At 35.7% G+C, this 12,162-nt stretch overlaps 1 protein-coding gene across 2 annotated transcripts; it reads left to right on the top strand.

The window, feature by feature from the left end:
- Nucleotides 1–16: 16 nt before the first annotated feature.
- On the top strand, nt 17–3,522 carry LOC110909949 (F-box/kelch-repeat protein At3g23880). Of its 2 annotated transcripts, none has more exons than XM_022154673.2 (2): nt 17–1,313; nt 3,096–3,522. In XM_022154673.2, exon 1 carries the CDS (start codon nt 94–96, stop codon nt 1,297–1,299), a length of 1,206 nt encoding a protein of 401 aa, XP_022010365.1. In that variant the 5' UTR covers nt 17–93; the 3' UTR covers nt 1,300–1,313; nt 3,096–3,522. The 2 variants fall into 2 exon arrangements, with proteins under 2 accessions (XP_022010365.1, XP_022010366.1); XM_022154674.2 differs by having other exon boundaries at nt 3,099–3,521.
- The last annotated feature ends 8,640 nt before the right edge of the window (nt 3,523–12,162 follow it).

Here is a 12,162-nt window from a genome sequence, read left to right as displayed (position 1 = left end):
GCCTCCAGCAGTGCAGAAATCCCCAAATCTTTCATTCGTTCACTCGTTAGAAACCCTAGAAATTCATATGGTGAGTCGGTAATCAAAATCAAGATGTTAGACAACGTGCCTTTCGAGATTCAAGAGGAAATCATTAAACATCTTCCGGTGAAATCACTGATCCGATTCCGATCAGTCTCCAAATCATGGAAATCTCTCGTCGATAGCTCCGATTTTATCACTCATTACAGGTCCCAACAGCAACATCTACTTGTATATATTCGTCGGTATGGTTCCGAGCCAAAATACGTTTCAATCGTTGATGATAATACTTTCCCTGAACAGAGAGTCTCCCCGACTCTTCCTCTGTTCGTTAAGATGCTTAACCCTTGTAGGACAATAGGCAGTTCTCATGGCTTGTTGTGTTTGTATGACTACGGAGAACTTGTTATTTGGAATCCTTTGATTACGAAAGCTGTTCCTGTTGTTGTGCCTAATTTTGTAGATGATAAGATGTTTAAAACCGAGTTCGGGTTTGGAGTTTGTCGTGAGACGAGTGACCCTAAGATTGTCAAGATTAGATATATTTATAGGTTTACGGATATGGAAAGTGTGACTAGCATCCCTTGGCAAGTTGAGGTTTATACGTTAAGCACGGGGGTGTGGAGAAGTCCGAATAGCAATGTCCCTCGTAAACCGATTGTTTTTGGAGTTCAAAAAGGTGGGGTTTGTGTAGACGGGGTTTATTACTGGCTTGCTACTGATAAGAGTATCGTAGATGATGAAATTGTAGATGATGAAATTGAAGCTTATAATATGATTATTTCATTTGATATGACAAGCGAAGAATTTAGAGAAGTAAACCTCCCGGATAGTTTTGTATATGACGGGCCTATGTGGAACTTGTACATATATAATCTAAGGGAGTCTCTTGTTTTGGTTGAACGCGGTACCGAGGAGGACTATACTCCAGTTTACAAAGTTTGGATGATGGAGGATGGTGTACGAAAATCGTTTACAAAATTATACACTATTCACGCGCCATATGCAAGAATAATAGGCGTACGTGAATTTAAGAAGAGTGGTGAACTTGTAATGGAAGTTAGAGAAGATGGCCGGAATGCAATATCCCTTGTTGTTTATGAACCTAACTTAAAACACATTAGTAACTTGGGGATATCGCGTGGGACTGGTGATATTTATGTGCATTCCTACATGGAAACGTTACTCCTGCTTGATCAACCGTTGTCAACGATTTTTGACAAGGTATACGCTATGTTGCAAAATTCATATGAAGAGCTAAGAGCAGATGGATTTTGAGTCATACAAGCAAGGTATAAAGCAATAGCTTGAAAACACTTCTCGTACTTTATTCATGCAACCGACTTTTAGTTATTCTAGTTTTATTACAATATTTTATTCAACCGCATGCCTTTTGTGTATAACTAGAACAAACCTTATATTATACGTGTTAGTTGTCGTAAAGTGACTGAATAAGTACCTCAATGTCGTTATGATGATCGGTACACAGGCTATTTGTTTGCAAGATGCTTACGTTCTTTAACACAAACAAGGTGATACTTAGCTTATTGAGAAAAAAAATATATACATTATCATCGATGGGTGAGGTTCGGCTACAATGTCCAAGTTTCCTAAAAAGTGTAAAAAGTCATAAAATACTATAATTTCAGCCATAAAACACACGTAAATCCCACAAATAACATAGTGAAGATTACTAAAACACCATATTCTAGCCATAATGGTCCATAAAAACTTCAAACACACAATCGTAGAACTATGAATATAAAACATAACATGGTAATCAACATAAAACACAATAATGTTTGTCATTCGATAATCAGAGTCTTATCATCCAAAACACAAAACACTACCCTTAGTAATCTTCATTTTGTTATTAGTGAGTTTTTGGTGTGTTTTACGGTTAACATTTTGGTGTTTTATGACTTTTTACATTTTTAGGAAATTTAGACCTTTTAGCCAACTCCTAGCGTATCATCGATTTAGCTGCCTACTATTAATATTCTTGTTGTCACAAGTTATGTTCTCATTGAAAGATTCCTGTTTGTTTTTCTTTTTGTTTTTTGTGATTATGGTGTGCATTCATTATTCTTTTGTTCCAAGTTATGTGATGCATGTATGATCCATCTTGTGTTGTCTTCAAGGTAAAGTTATATTCTTTTTATAAAGAACGTCTTGCATATGTGATGCACGCGCATCATGCATCGGCTTTTGGGATCAAAATGCTTTTAAAACCAAAGATTTTAGGTCATTCTTTTTTGTGTTTGTTTTCAAGCTTCTTAGGGTGTAAGGGGTGCTCACCTAATAGGTGAGTCCCCCATCTTACACCTAACCAATCACATGGTGCCACGTCAACTCACCTAATACACTCCCCTAATTCCCCTTTTTGATGGCGGCACTCACCTATTAGGTGAGTTCAAAATTATTTTTTTTTTTTTTTTTTTTGTTGATGTTTAAAAATTTATATAAAAAAAAGACATTCAAACTAGAAAAAAAAAATACATTCAAACTAGAAAAAAAAATTACATTGAAACTAGAAATCGCATGGCCACCCCTATTAGGTGAGCACCCCCGCCCCTTATTTTTTTTCTTGGCCTCGCGGGGTCGGTTCTCCATTGCTCGGTGTATAAAAAATAAAAAGTGGATGGGGTTTGGTTGGATAGTATAAAAAATAATGGTTGTGGTTGGAGAGTTTAAAAAAATATAGAGAATGAGATGGGTTGTGTATAAAAAAAGGGTGAGAATGAGATGGGTTGTGTATAAAAAAAGGGTGAGAATGAGATGGGTTGTGTATAAAAAAAGGGTGAAAATGAGTTGGGTATTTATATTAGTTTAAAAAAAGTGATTTTTTTTTTTTTTTTATAAACAATTCGACCGTTCAACGGTCATATCCCTCGAACGATGTGCAAATGCAAGCGGTAACCCCCCACCCAAATTTAACCCCGATTCGGGACCCCGCGGGGATGGCGGCGGTGTTCCCGATCGGGGAAATCGTTCACCGAGGCCCTCCCCGATTGCGCCCCGTACACCCTTATTCAAATGCTCGCTGATAATTTCTATACCATCATGAATGATAGCAGTGATCAAGCTTGATGGCAAATGGAGTCTAGTAGTCAAAATGGTGTTGGTGTAAATAATTATGCAGATGAAGTGTTTAAACAATCTACATTTACAAAACCTGTAATGAATGATGGATACAATGGGAAAAGATTTGAAAGTTTGGCCAAGTCAGATAGGATATGTGGTCCAAAGATTATGGTTGGTATATTGGATGGATAGAAATGGTAAATCAAAGATTATTGGTCTTCATATCAAGAACTTTAAACTTAGTCATTTGGGAACTTACAATTTTGAGACCTCATTTCGAGATAATTATGTTTGCGATTATTATGTCAATGTATTTTCGGATAGTTATGTCAGATACTTTGTTTTTTTTTAATTTTGGGTGATTCTGTCCAATGTTTAGGATTGAAAATGTTATTTTTATTCTCAAATTAACATATGTTCGTTGTTCACGTTCATTTGTGTGCCATTTGTGTTTGTGCACGTTTCGTTTATAGCCCTAGTTACTGGTATCTCTAGTTATTGTTTATAGCCCTTGTTACCAGTATCTCTAGTTATTTGTATATGCTATCAGAAGGGAGTTGTACAAAAATATGTGATGTATTGTATATCTTGTTGGGGAAAACGTTATATTTGATACTTCTTAGTGAACCATTTACTAACGAGGAGTGAGGATTGTTCTACTCAAGGGTTATGAGGGTTAGGGTGGAGGGTATAATGTTCAGTGACTTAAGCGGGGAGTGGGGTTCACCGATCGGTGACCATACCCGCTTGATTAACTTGTTCGGTGAGTGGGTATTCGGTGTGTAGTCACCGATGTGATTGAGAGGACAGGGGAGAGGAGAGGAGAGGGATCACTCAACCAATCAAGTTTTTTTTTTTTTTAATTGAGGGGTGTTGGACCATACCTAGTGATTGAGTGTAAAATGGGGAGTAGAATGAGGAGTTGACATGACATAATATTATTGGGTAGGATTTCACTCAATCACCCTAGAGTGATTAACCATACCCTCCACCCTTATCACTTACCATAAGAGGATGTTGCTACAAGGTTGAATATGCTATTGGCATTATTGTTACTAATAAGTGGTGAACTTAAAAGACACGGTGTGGTGTTAAGGTGCCTCACTTAGTCACCTATATAAAAAAAGTTTGAATGATTCAAATCATGTAAGGTGCATGTATGACTTGTTAATAGTAGTAGATTAGTATGTAAATAGTCTAATAGATAAATACACAAAAGGTTATAAAATAATAATAATCGCATGGTTTTGTGTCAACGCATTGTCTTGAGTAGGGATGAGCTCGGTACCGGTACCGAAATTTGCCAAAAATGGGTCGGTACTGTACCGAAAATGCCAAAAAGCGGGTACTGAATTGGTACTGAAAAAATTTCGATACGGGAAATTTTGTTCTAGTACCAAGTCCCATATGCTCATCCTTAGAGCATATATTTTAGGGAATTGTTTAATGAGTAACACTTCAAGTTTTTAGTTTTCTAACTGACTCCATTTCAAGAGATGTTTATAAAAAAATTGATTTTAAACATATGCTTAATGCTTCTTACATGTTAATCTGAATAGTAGTTAAGAAAGAGCCTTTTGGAAGATAATTAAAAAAAAACAGTAAACTGATCTGAATCATATTATATTCGGAATTGAACTTGTATTGGCATGTTTTCATATGTTTGGAAAAATCATTTATTTTTATATGTGTTGAAAATGTTAGAACATAAAACTCACCATCAAAACTAACTTGTTCTTACGTGTAAGGATATAACCTTTGCTACAAAGGGTAATGAGTATACTATTTGGTAAAAACAATAGTTGGCACAATGAAACTATGATTTATATATGGGACTTGGTACCGGTACAGGTATCCATATTTGGTGATTTTCGGTACCGATACTTTTGATACTGGTACCGAGTTCATCCCTAATTTACATAACCTTAGACAAGTTCGATTGTACTTTAGTTGTGAAGACCTGATGACTATTTGATAAAGGCTATGGTTTTTTTTTTTATTTTATTTTTTTTGTGAAAATCCAATTTTTCGTTGTATCCTGGTTTTGAAGTGTAAACATTCTATACTTAGACCTGATGACTATTTGATAAAGGCTATGTTTTTTTTTTTTTTTTTTTTTTTTTTTTTTTTTGTGAAAATCCAATTTTTCGTTGTATCCTGGTTTTGAAGTGTAAACATTCTATACTTATTTAAAAGACAGTCGGTGGGGATACCTACGGCTTTGCCTTGCCCCCTAAAGTTTTACCTAATTGCATTTCAAGCCCCTTAGGTTTGCTATGGCCCTTTCATTTTTAAAGTAATCAATTTTAGTCCCTTAACTAACTTTACTATTCTGCTACTTTAACAATTGACATTTTTAGCCCCTAGTTTTTTATTAATTTAAATTTCCTTCGACAACATTCGTTCGTTAATTCTTTTGTATACCAATATCATTTTTTTACTTAAAAAAACTATTTTTCCAAGCATATTTTTATGTACGTATCCATATAAATGTAAGGGTGTCTACGTTTCGACATAAACTTTTTCTGTAAACAAGTTTGGTCAAATATAACACGTTTTCGTTTAAAAAACCATTTTTACGTGCATATATTTATGTATGCGTGTGTATCAATTCGAGTTGGTCTACATTTGGATATATTTTTTTGTATTATAATACATTTTCTTACTTATGTTATGTACGTTTTCATAAATTTTGTTCCGAACAGAGTGGAGTCAAATTGTGGTTCTTTTTTTTTCAAAGCTTTTATTCATCCTGTAGAATAAGTTATGATTGTACGAGAAAGATTCAATTTACTTTACGTTGTGATTAGGGGCGTGAATTTTTGACGCGACCCGAAAACCCGACACGAACCTAACACAAAATTCGCGGGTTTAGGTTTAGTCTAAACGGGTTCGGGTCAGTTTCAGGTTGAACCCGCGAACCCGTTTAGGTTAACGGGTCGGGTTCGGGTCAACCTGGTCGGGTTGGCAGGTTGACCCGTTTAACACATTTATACTATATTATATTTTTTACAATATACTTTATGTTATAAATTCAATGGGATGTGTATTTTATGCAATGATTATAACTTAAAAAGAGAAATTAACATAGATTTTATATTTTAAATATGATATCATTATATACATTTGTGTTTTTTAAGTAAATTTTAATTTTAATATATTAATTTCAGAAAAAAAATAAAAAATTCGGGTTGAATGGGTCGTGTTCGGGTCAACCTGTAACACCCCGAAAACGGGTTTGGTAATCAAACCCCGTTAGCACTAAAAGACGGGTAAAATACCATTAGCGGTAAAACTTATCCGGTAAATATTAGGATTTTAAATAATTAATCCTAATATTAGATAAGAAGTGAATAAATGCTTGAGACAATAAAGTTATGAAAGGCCCGAGTTAACGGGACTTAAAATATAACGGGTTATAACTTCCCGAACCTATTAAGTTAACTAGGGATAATTAACCTAGTTATTAGTATGAGGCTAAGTGATAAATAGTGAGTTGTAGCTTCAAATGATCAAAATAAAACATGGGGGGACTAGGGTTGCCTAGTGAAGAAACTTGTTTTAATTAAATCAAGAAATAAAACACAACACACACTAAGAGTGTGTGTGTGTGTGTGCGTACGACCAGGAGGGGCTCCAAGGAGCCAAACCCTAGCTTGATCAATACCTTCAAATTGGAGGATCAATTCAAGACCAAATCAATGCATGAACGCGTATAAACGATCACCGAGTCAAGAGGATCGAAAGGTATGTCAAATTTTGTAATTTGGTGATACCTTGAGATTTTGATGAACAATCAAAATCGAAAATATGGAATGAATATTGATGTATATAAGTGTTATTATGATGAAATCTTCGTTAGAAACAAACCCTAGTTGAAAACTTGACGAATTGAGGCCCAAACTAGGGATTTGATAATTACCCTATCATGTGTTAAATGAGTTTTGTAGAAATATGGTGAACACTCGAATTAGGGTGCTAAATGGATGAACCTTGATGTTGTGATGCTAGTTCTAGGTGTAGTTCATGTACACTAGACATAGAGGCATGATTTTGATACTAAAACTTGATTAAAATGATGAACATGATTAGAGAAAATATGCTTGTAAATCTCGCCTACAAGGTGTTTGTTAAAATGCCTGAATGAATGTTGAAAAGAGGATCTTATGAAAGAAATGCGTAATTGGCTAATTTGACTAATTACGTGAAATATGGGCTAAAACGGATTATAATAATAGTTTGACACTCTACAAGCTAGGTGGAGGCTTGGGAAAGAAGCGGTCAAACGAATCAAGCACGAGAAGAAAAAGCGTATTCGGGTGCGAGGTAAGTATGGCTTACACTAGTCTTGTGTTTTAGAATATCCTCTTATCGTATTAGTTACGAATAAGATAAATACATAATTGCGGTATGATGTTCCGGCGTGTAGACGCACGGAACAAGTTGGACAAGCATGACAAGAAACCATGTTGATGGTTTAGAAAAGACTTAAAATCAGTAATTCGATTATTTTATGATAAATGGAAAATGAAACGTTGGAATGGTTGCCTTATAGGGTAAACCAAAACAAACAATAAGGGTAAAACGGTAAAATTGGTCACGCGTTGACCATAACTATTGATTTTGAATGGCACCGTATGACGTAAGCTATGATAGGCTAAAAAGCGTTAGGGAACGACCAATAGGTGAAATGACCGCACGGTGTAAACCGGAGCGAGTCGTATAGATGAGTTGGTAATAAATGCCATCTCGTCAACCTAACCGGTCACTTAGACCAAACGGGTCAAAAGGTGAAGATATCACCTCTTGACAATAGCGACTAATGATTATTGTCGAGTTATATTATTTCAGGAGTAAATGTGAAATGGTTATTAGCAACGCCATGGATTAGCGGTTATAAAAGCAAGGTATTAAAAACGGGTTGATATATTGACCCGCGCCAGGTATGTAAAACAGGGTAACACTCATTTAGAATATGTGGTTCAACGAGTGCTAATAGAAGTCAAAATAAACATTTGGTTACTTGATAAGTAAACCAAATGTTTAATATAGTGAACATTGCGTTGGGAAGCTTAATGACTTTTCAAACAAAATCATAAGTTAAAAGAGGGATTTCGGGTCGAATATACTTCCAAAAGCCCTTCATCGTAAATGATTGGCTAAACGGACTAAAACGCCCTTATAAGCTAAATTGGACAAGCTACCTTTAAAGGTAGTTTTGAAACGAGTTTTACGATCAAGTAAGTAATTGAAATAAGTATTAAGTCGCAAAAGATGTAAACCTTTGGTCAAATGACTCTATACGAGTCTCTGTCGTAAATTTAGTAATCCGACGAGAAAAACTCGGATTATTTAGATTTCCCCCTTAAGTCCATCACAAATAAGTTTGTGGTGGAAGATCACTTGATAAGAAATGTTGTATGATAATGCTAGAAATGAATGAGAGCGTTTCATGGTCAAAATATGCATAAACACCCTTAACGGGTCAAAATATGCATAGGAGCGTAAATGGGTTTAAGATACGTAAGGAACCCGCGACTTGAACCTCATATGATAGAAATTATTGAAATTATGATTACCGTGAGAATAAGGATCAAACAAACATGTTTCGTTTTTGATAAAAACATGAATGGGTCAAAATTGCGGCAAATTAGAAAAGCTGGATGCAGAGTCCACCGTAAATTACGGTGCCACCGTAATTTACGGTGGAGATGAAAGTCTTACGATAGCCCCCTACTGGTTTACGGTAGGGGCATGTAAAACCAGTGGCCACCGTAAATTACGGTGCCACCGTAATTTACGGTGGAGGTCAGGTTGAAATTGTTGTTTTGTTATCAATTGTTTCTCGAACCCGTTTAGACACGTTTAAAACCCTGTATGACTAAGCATTTCATGTTTATGAAATGTAGGTACACTATGGGATGCCGGAAGACGATCAAACTGAAGAACCGAACACAATAAAGACTCATGCTTCCGCACATTGCCTCGTTGTAAATTTTAACGACGAACCCAATCACGTTCATAGAATAGCTTATGAATTGTAAAAGTTTTAATTTACTCGGAATTGTCTAAGGATTCATAACACTAAATACATGTCGGTTTTCGTTATTTATACGAAACCTTTAAAATAATAACTAGAGTGTTACAAGTTGGTAATCAGAGCTCATGGTTAAAGAGTAAGGTGTGTTCGGTTCGAGGCTTGATCGCAAATCCGGTAAGCGTATGTATGTTAATCGTTTAGCGTATTAAAGTGTTGTAAACAACACATAGGGTTATCGTGAAATACACGTTACCCCAAATTAAATGATAGAAATGGTTAACAACATTTCGTGCGTTGACACATATAGTACAAAAGCCTTGTACTATGATACGGGCATTTAGTAAAGTTGACATTACTAACTTTGTGAATGTCTTGATTGAAGGACACTTACATTTAAAGATGGCAAAGGTTAAACAAATGCAAGATGTGATAGAGGAGCAGTCCGAGGCATGACAAGAGGAACATGCCCATCAAGGACTAAATCGCGTAACGACCGCGAACAAGGCTAATGGCAAGAGAAGCCCGTTAGGGCAAGCATTATCAGGTGCACGTTTTAAATCATTGCATAAATAGTAATATGCAACAGATATGTAGAAATTGAAAGTTGCATATGTAGATTGAAAACTTGGAAAGACCTGAATAGAAAACCTATCCGGGATATTGTTTCCAAGAAAAACAGATAGAGGTATTACTTACATAGGGCGTGATGTGAAAACTGTAAAAAGGTCATGCGTGTCATGTGTTAATCGCTTACTCTGGCCAAGTAAGTAGCGGCATATGATACCATGAACTTCTTATGGCGGACACGTTTACATCCGATGTAGTAAGGGCAGGGTGAATGGGACTAATTGAAAAGTACCCAAATGAATCAGATAAGCAAAATATTTGATAATAATGTAAACGCACAACCAAGTGACGGGGGCGTATTACATTAGGATAATGAGCCCGGGTGAAGGGGCAAACATCAAGCATGTAAAATGATTTAGACAAGTATTGGGAGGGAGTGTACTTACACTCAAACCCAGACAACATCAAGCATGTAAAACGATTTAGACAAATATTGGGAGGGAGTGATACTTACACTCGAACCCGGAGAATGTAAACATGTAAGATGAGTTAGATATGCATTGGGAGGGGGTGTACTTACACTCGAACCCGGAAAATGCAAATATGTTTCTTAACGGGTCATTTTTGTAAAACATCGAACTTAAAGATAAAGTCAGAATATAAAAACCGAAGCGAGGTCTTAATGCATACCGGGAGGGTTGCAATAATAACAATTTCGGTAAAACACCCGGTGGATGGGTAAGAATTAAACACATGCGTAAACCAAGAGACGTGAACGCGGGTTGAAAGATCAAAGTAACGTGGATTACGAGTTATGACTATAAAATCTCGTATATAGAAATTGTGAGTAAATATGTTCAACTATTCGAAGTCGAATGGGTCGAATAAAGAATAAAGTTGATTGTTTATAAGTGATGGATTTCACATTAATAGGTCAAACATGTTGAATACAATATAACGTCGAATGGCACAAATGAGCACTAGCCAGATAAAGGTAGTGTTAAACGCAAGAGAATAATGAGCCCGGCAATGGGACATAATCAAACACGAATATATGTAAACTGGATAATGGTGAGCATCAGATAAACCGACGCGTAAATGACGTGAGAAATCATAAAGTCGGAAAATGTGCCCGAAAAGAACCGAATGTAGCCTTAGACTACGGTCAAGGTCAAAGATAATATCAAAACGATAATAAATGATGTTAAACAAAAACATGGTGCCTTAACGCCGTATGCGTATATAAATGTATACACATTTGAAGGAAGACTCGAATAAAAGATGATCTACGGAATCATCATAACCTACGAGATATTAATTAGAGCAAAAGGTCTACGGGGCCAAAACGACCCACGGGTCATGATTAGAAAGAGGTTATAAGGACTTCGCCTTAAAGAGGTGAATGTCTAATCAAAAATAGCCCATAAGGCTAAGTGATAAACCTACGGGTTATATGGAATAAAGCAAGGAAATCAGTTAAGAATCCCCGCATAAAAACTAAGACTGTAAAGGATTAAATTACGGACTGTCAATATCCCGGTATGGATGATTGACACAAGATAAAGAAAAGATCCTAAAACTAAAAATCGGTTTTAGTAAGAAATAATGTTCTTACAAACATAAATTCTGATAGGAATTTAAATAGTAAGCATGAAAGATACAAGTCTTGACACTGATGGGCGCAAGATGATATATTCGAAAGGTGATATTCTCAAAAATGAAAGGTTGATATAAATTAAACATGATGTAACACAATCACGGTCAAGAAATGTAATGTGAAGTAGAATCACAATATGACCAAGCAAGCGGTAAAAAGAAACTGGACAAATAAGTCTAGATAGTGAGACCAGTTAAGGTCAACAATTCAAGTCAAGAAATTTGGTTTGCTCGAAAACAGTGGGATCGGTATAGCTGAACCGAATAGATAAAATTTGAAAACAAAAGAATTTGTTGCTAAAAGTGAAATATTTCACTAAAGACCTTTAAACGGGTCAAAGTAACGGATTCACAAAGAATTTGATAGGATATGAAAGCGAGGAATATCGCTAAGTTAATTAAACCAGTGGAAATAACGAGATTACGTTATTTTCAGTCGCATTATGTCATGTAAGATACATAGATGATTAATAACCAAAAGAGTATTACCATACTTTTCTGGTAATACTAGCAATCGGTTAAGATATGAGAAATGCTTAATTGATTATCGAGAGCAAATACATGGAGTTGAACTCGATAAATTAAGTAAGAACCGGTTTCGAGGACGAAACCTCTTTAAGGGGGGTAGACTTGTAACACCCCGAAAACGGGTTTGGTAATCAAACCCCGTTAGCACTAAAAGACGGGTAAAATACCATTAGCGGTAAAACTTATCCGGTAAATATTAGGATTTTAAATAATTAATCCTAATATTAGATAAGAAGTGAATAAATGCTTGAGACAATAAAGTTATG

This window comes from Helianthus annuus, chromosome 15 (assembly GCF_002127325.2).
Source record: "Helianthus annuus cultivar XRQ/B chromosome 15, HanXRQr2.0-SUNRISE, whole genome shotgun sequence".
Classification (NCBI taxonomy): Eukaryota; Viridiplantae; Streptophyta; class Magnoliopsida; order Asterales; family Asteraceae; genus Helianthus; species Helianthus annuus.
This window is presented reverse-complemented; position numbering and strand designations above follow the sequence as displayed.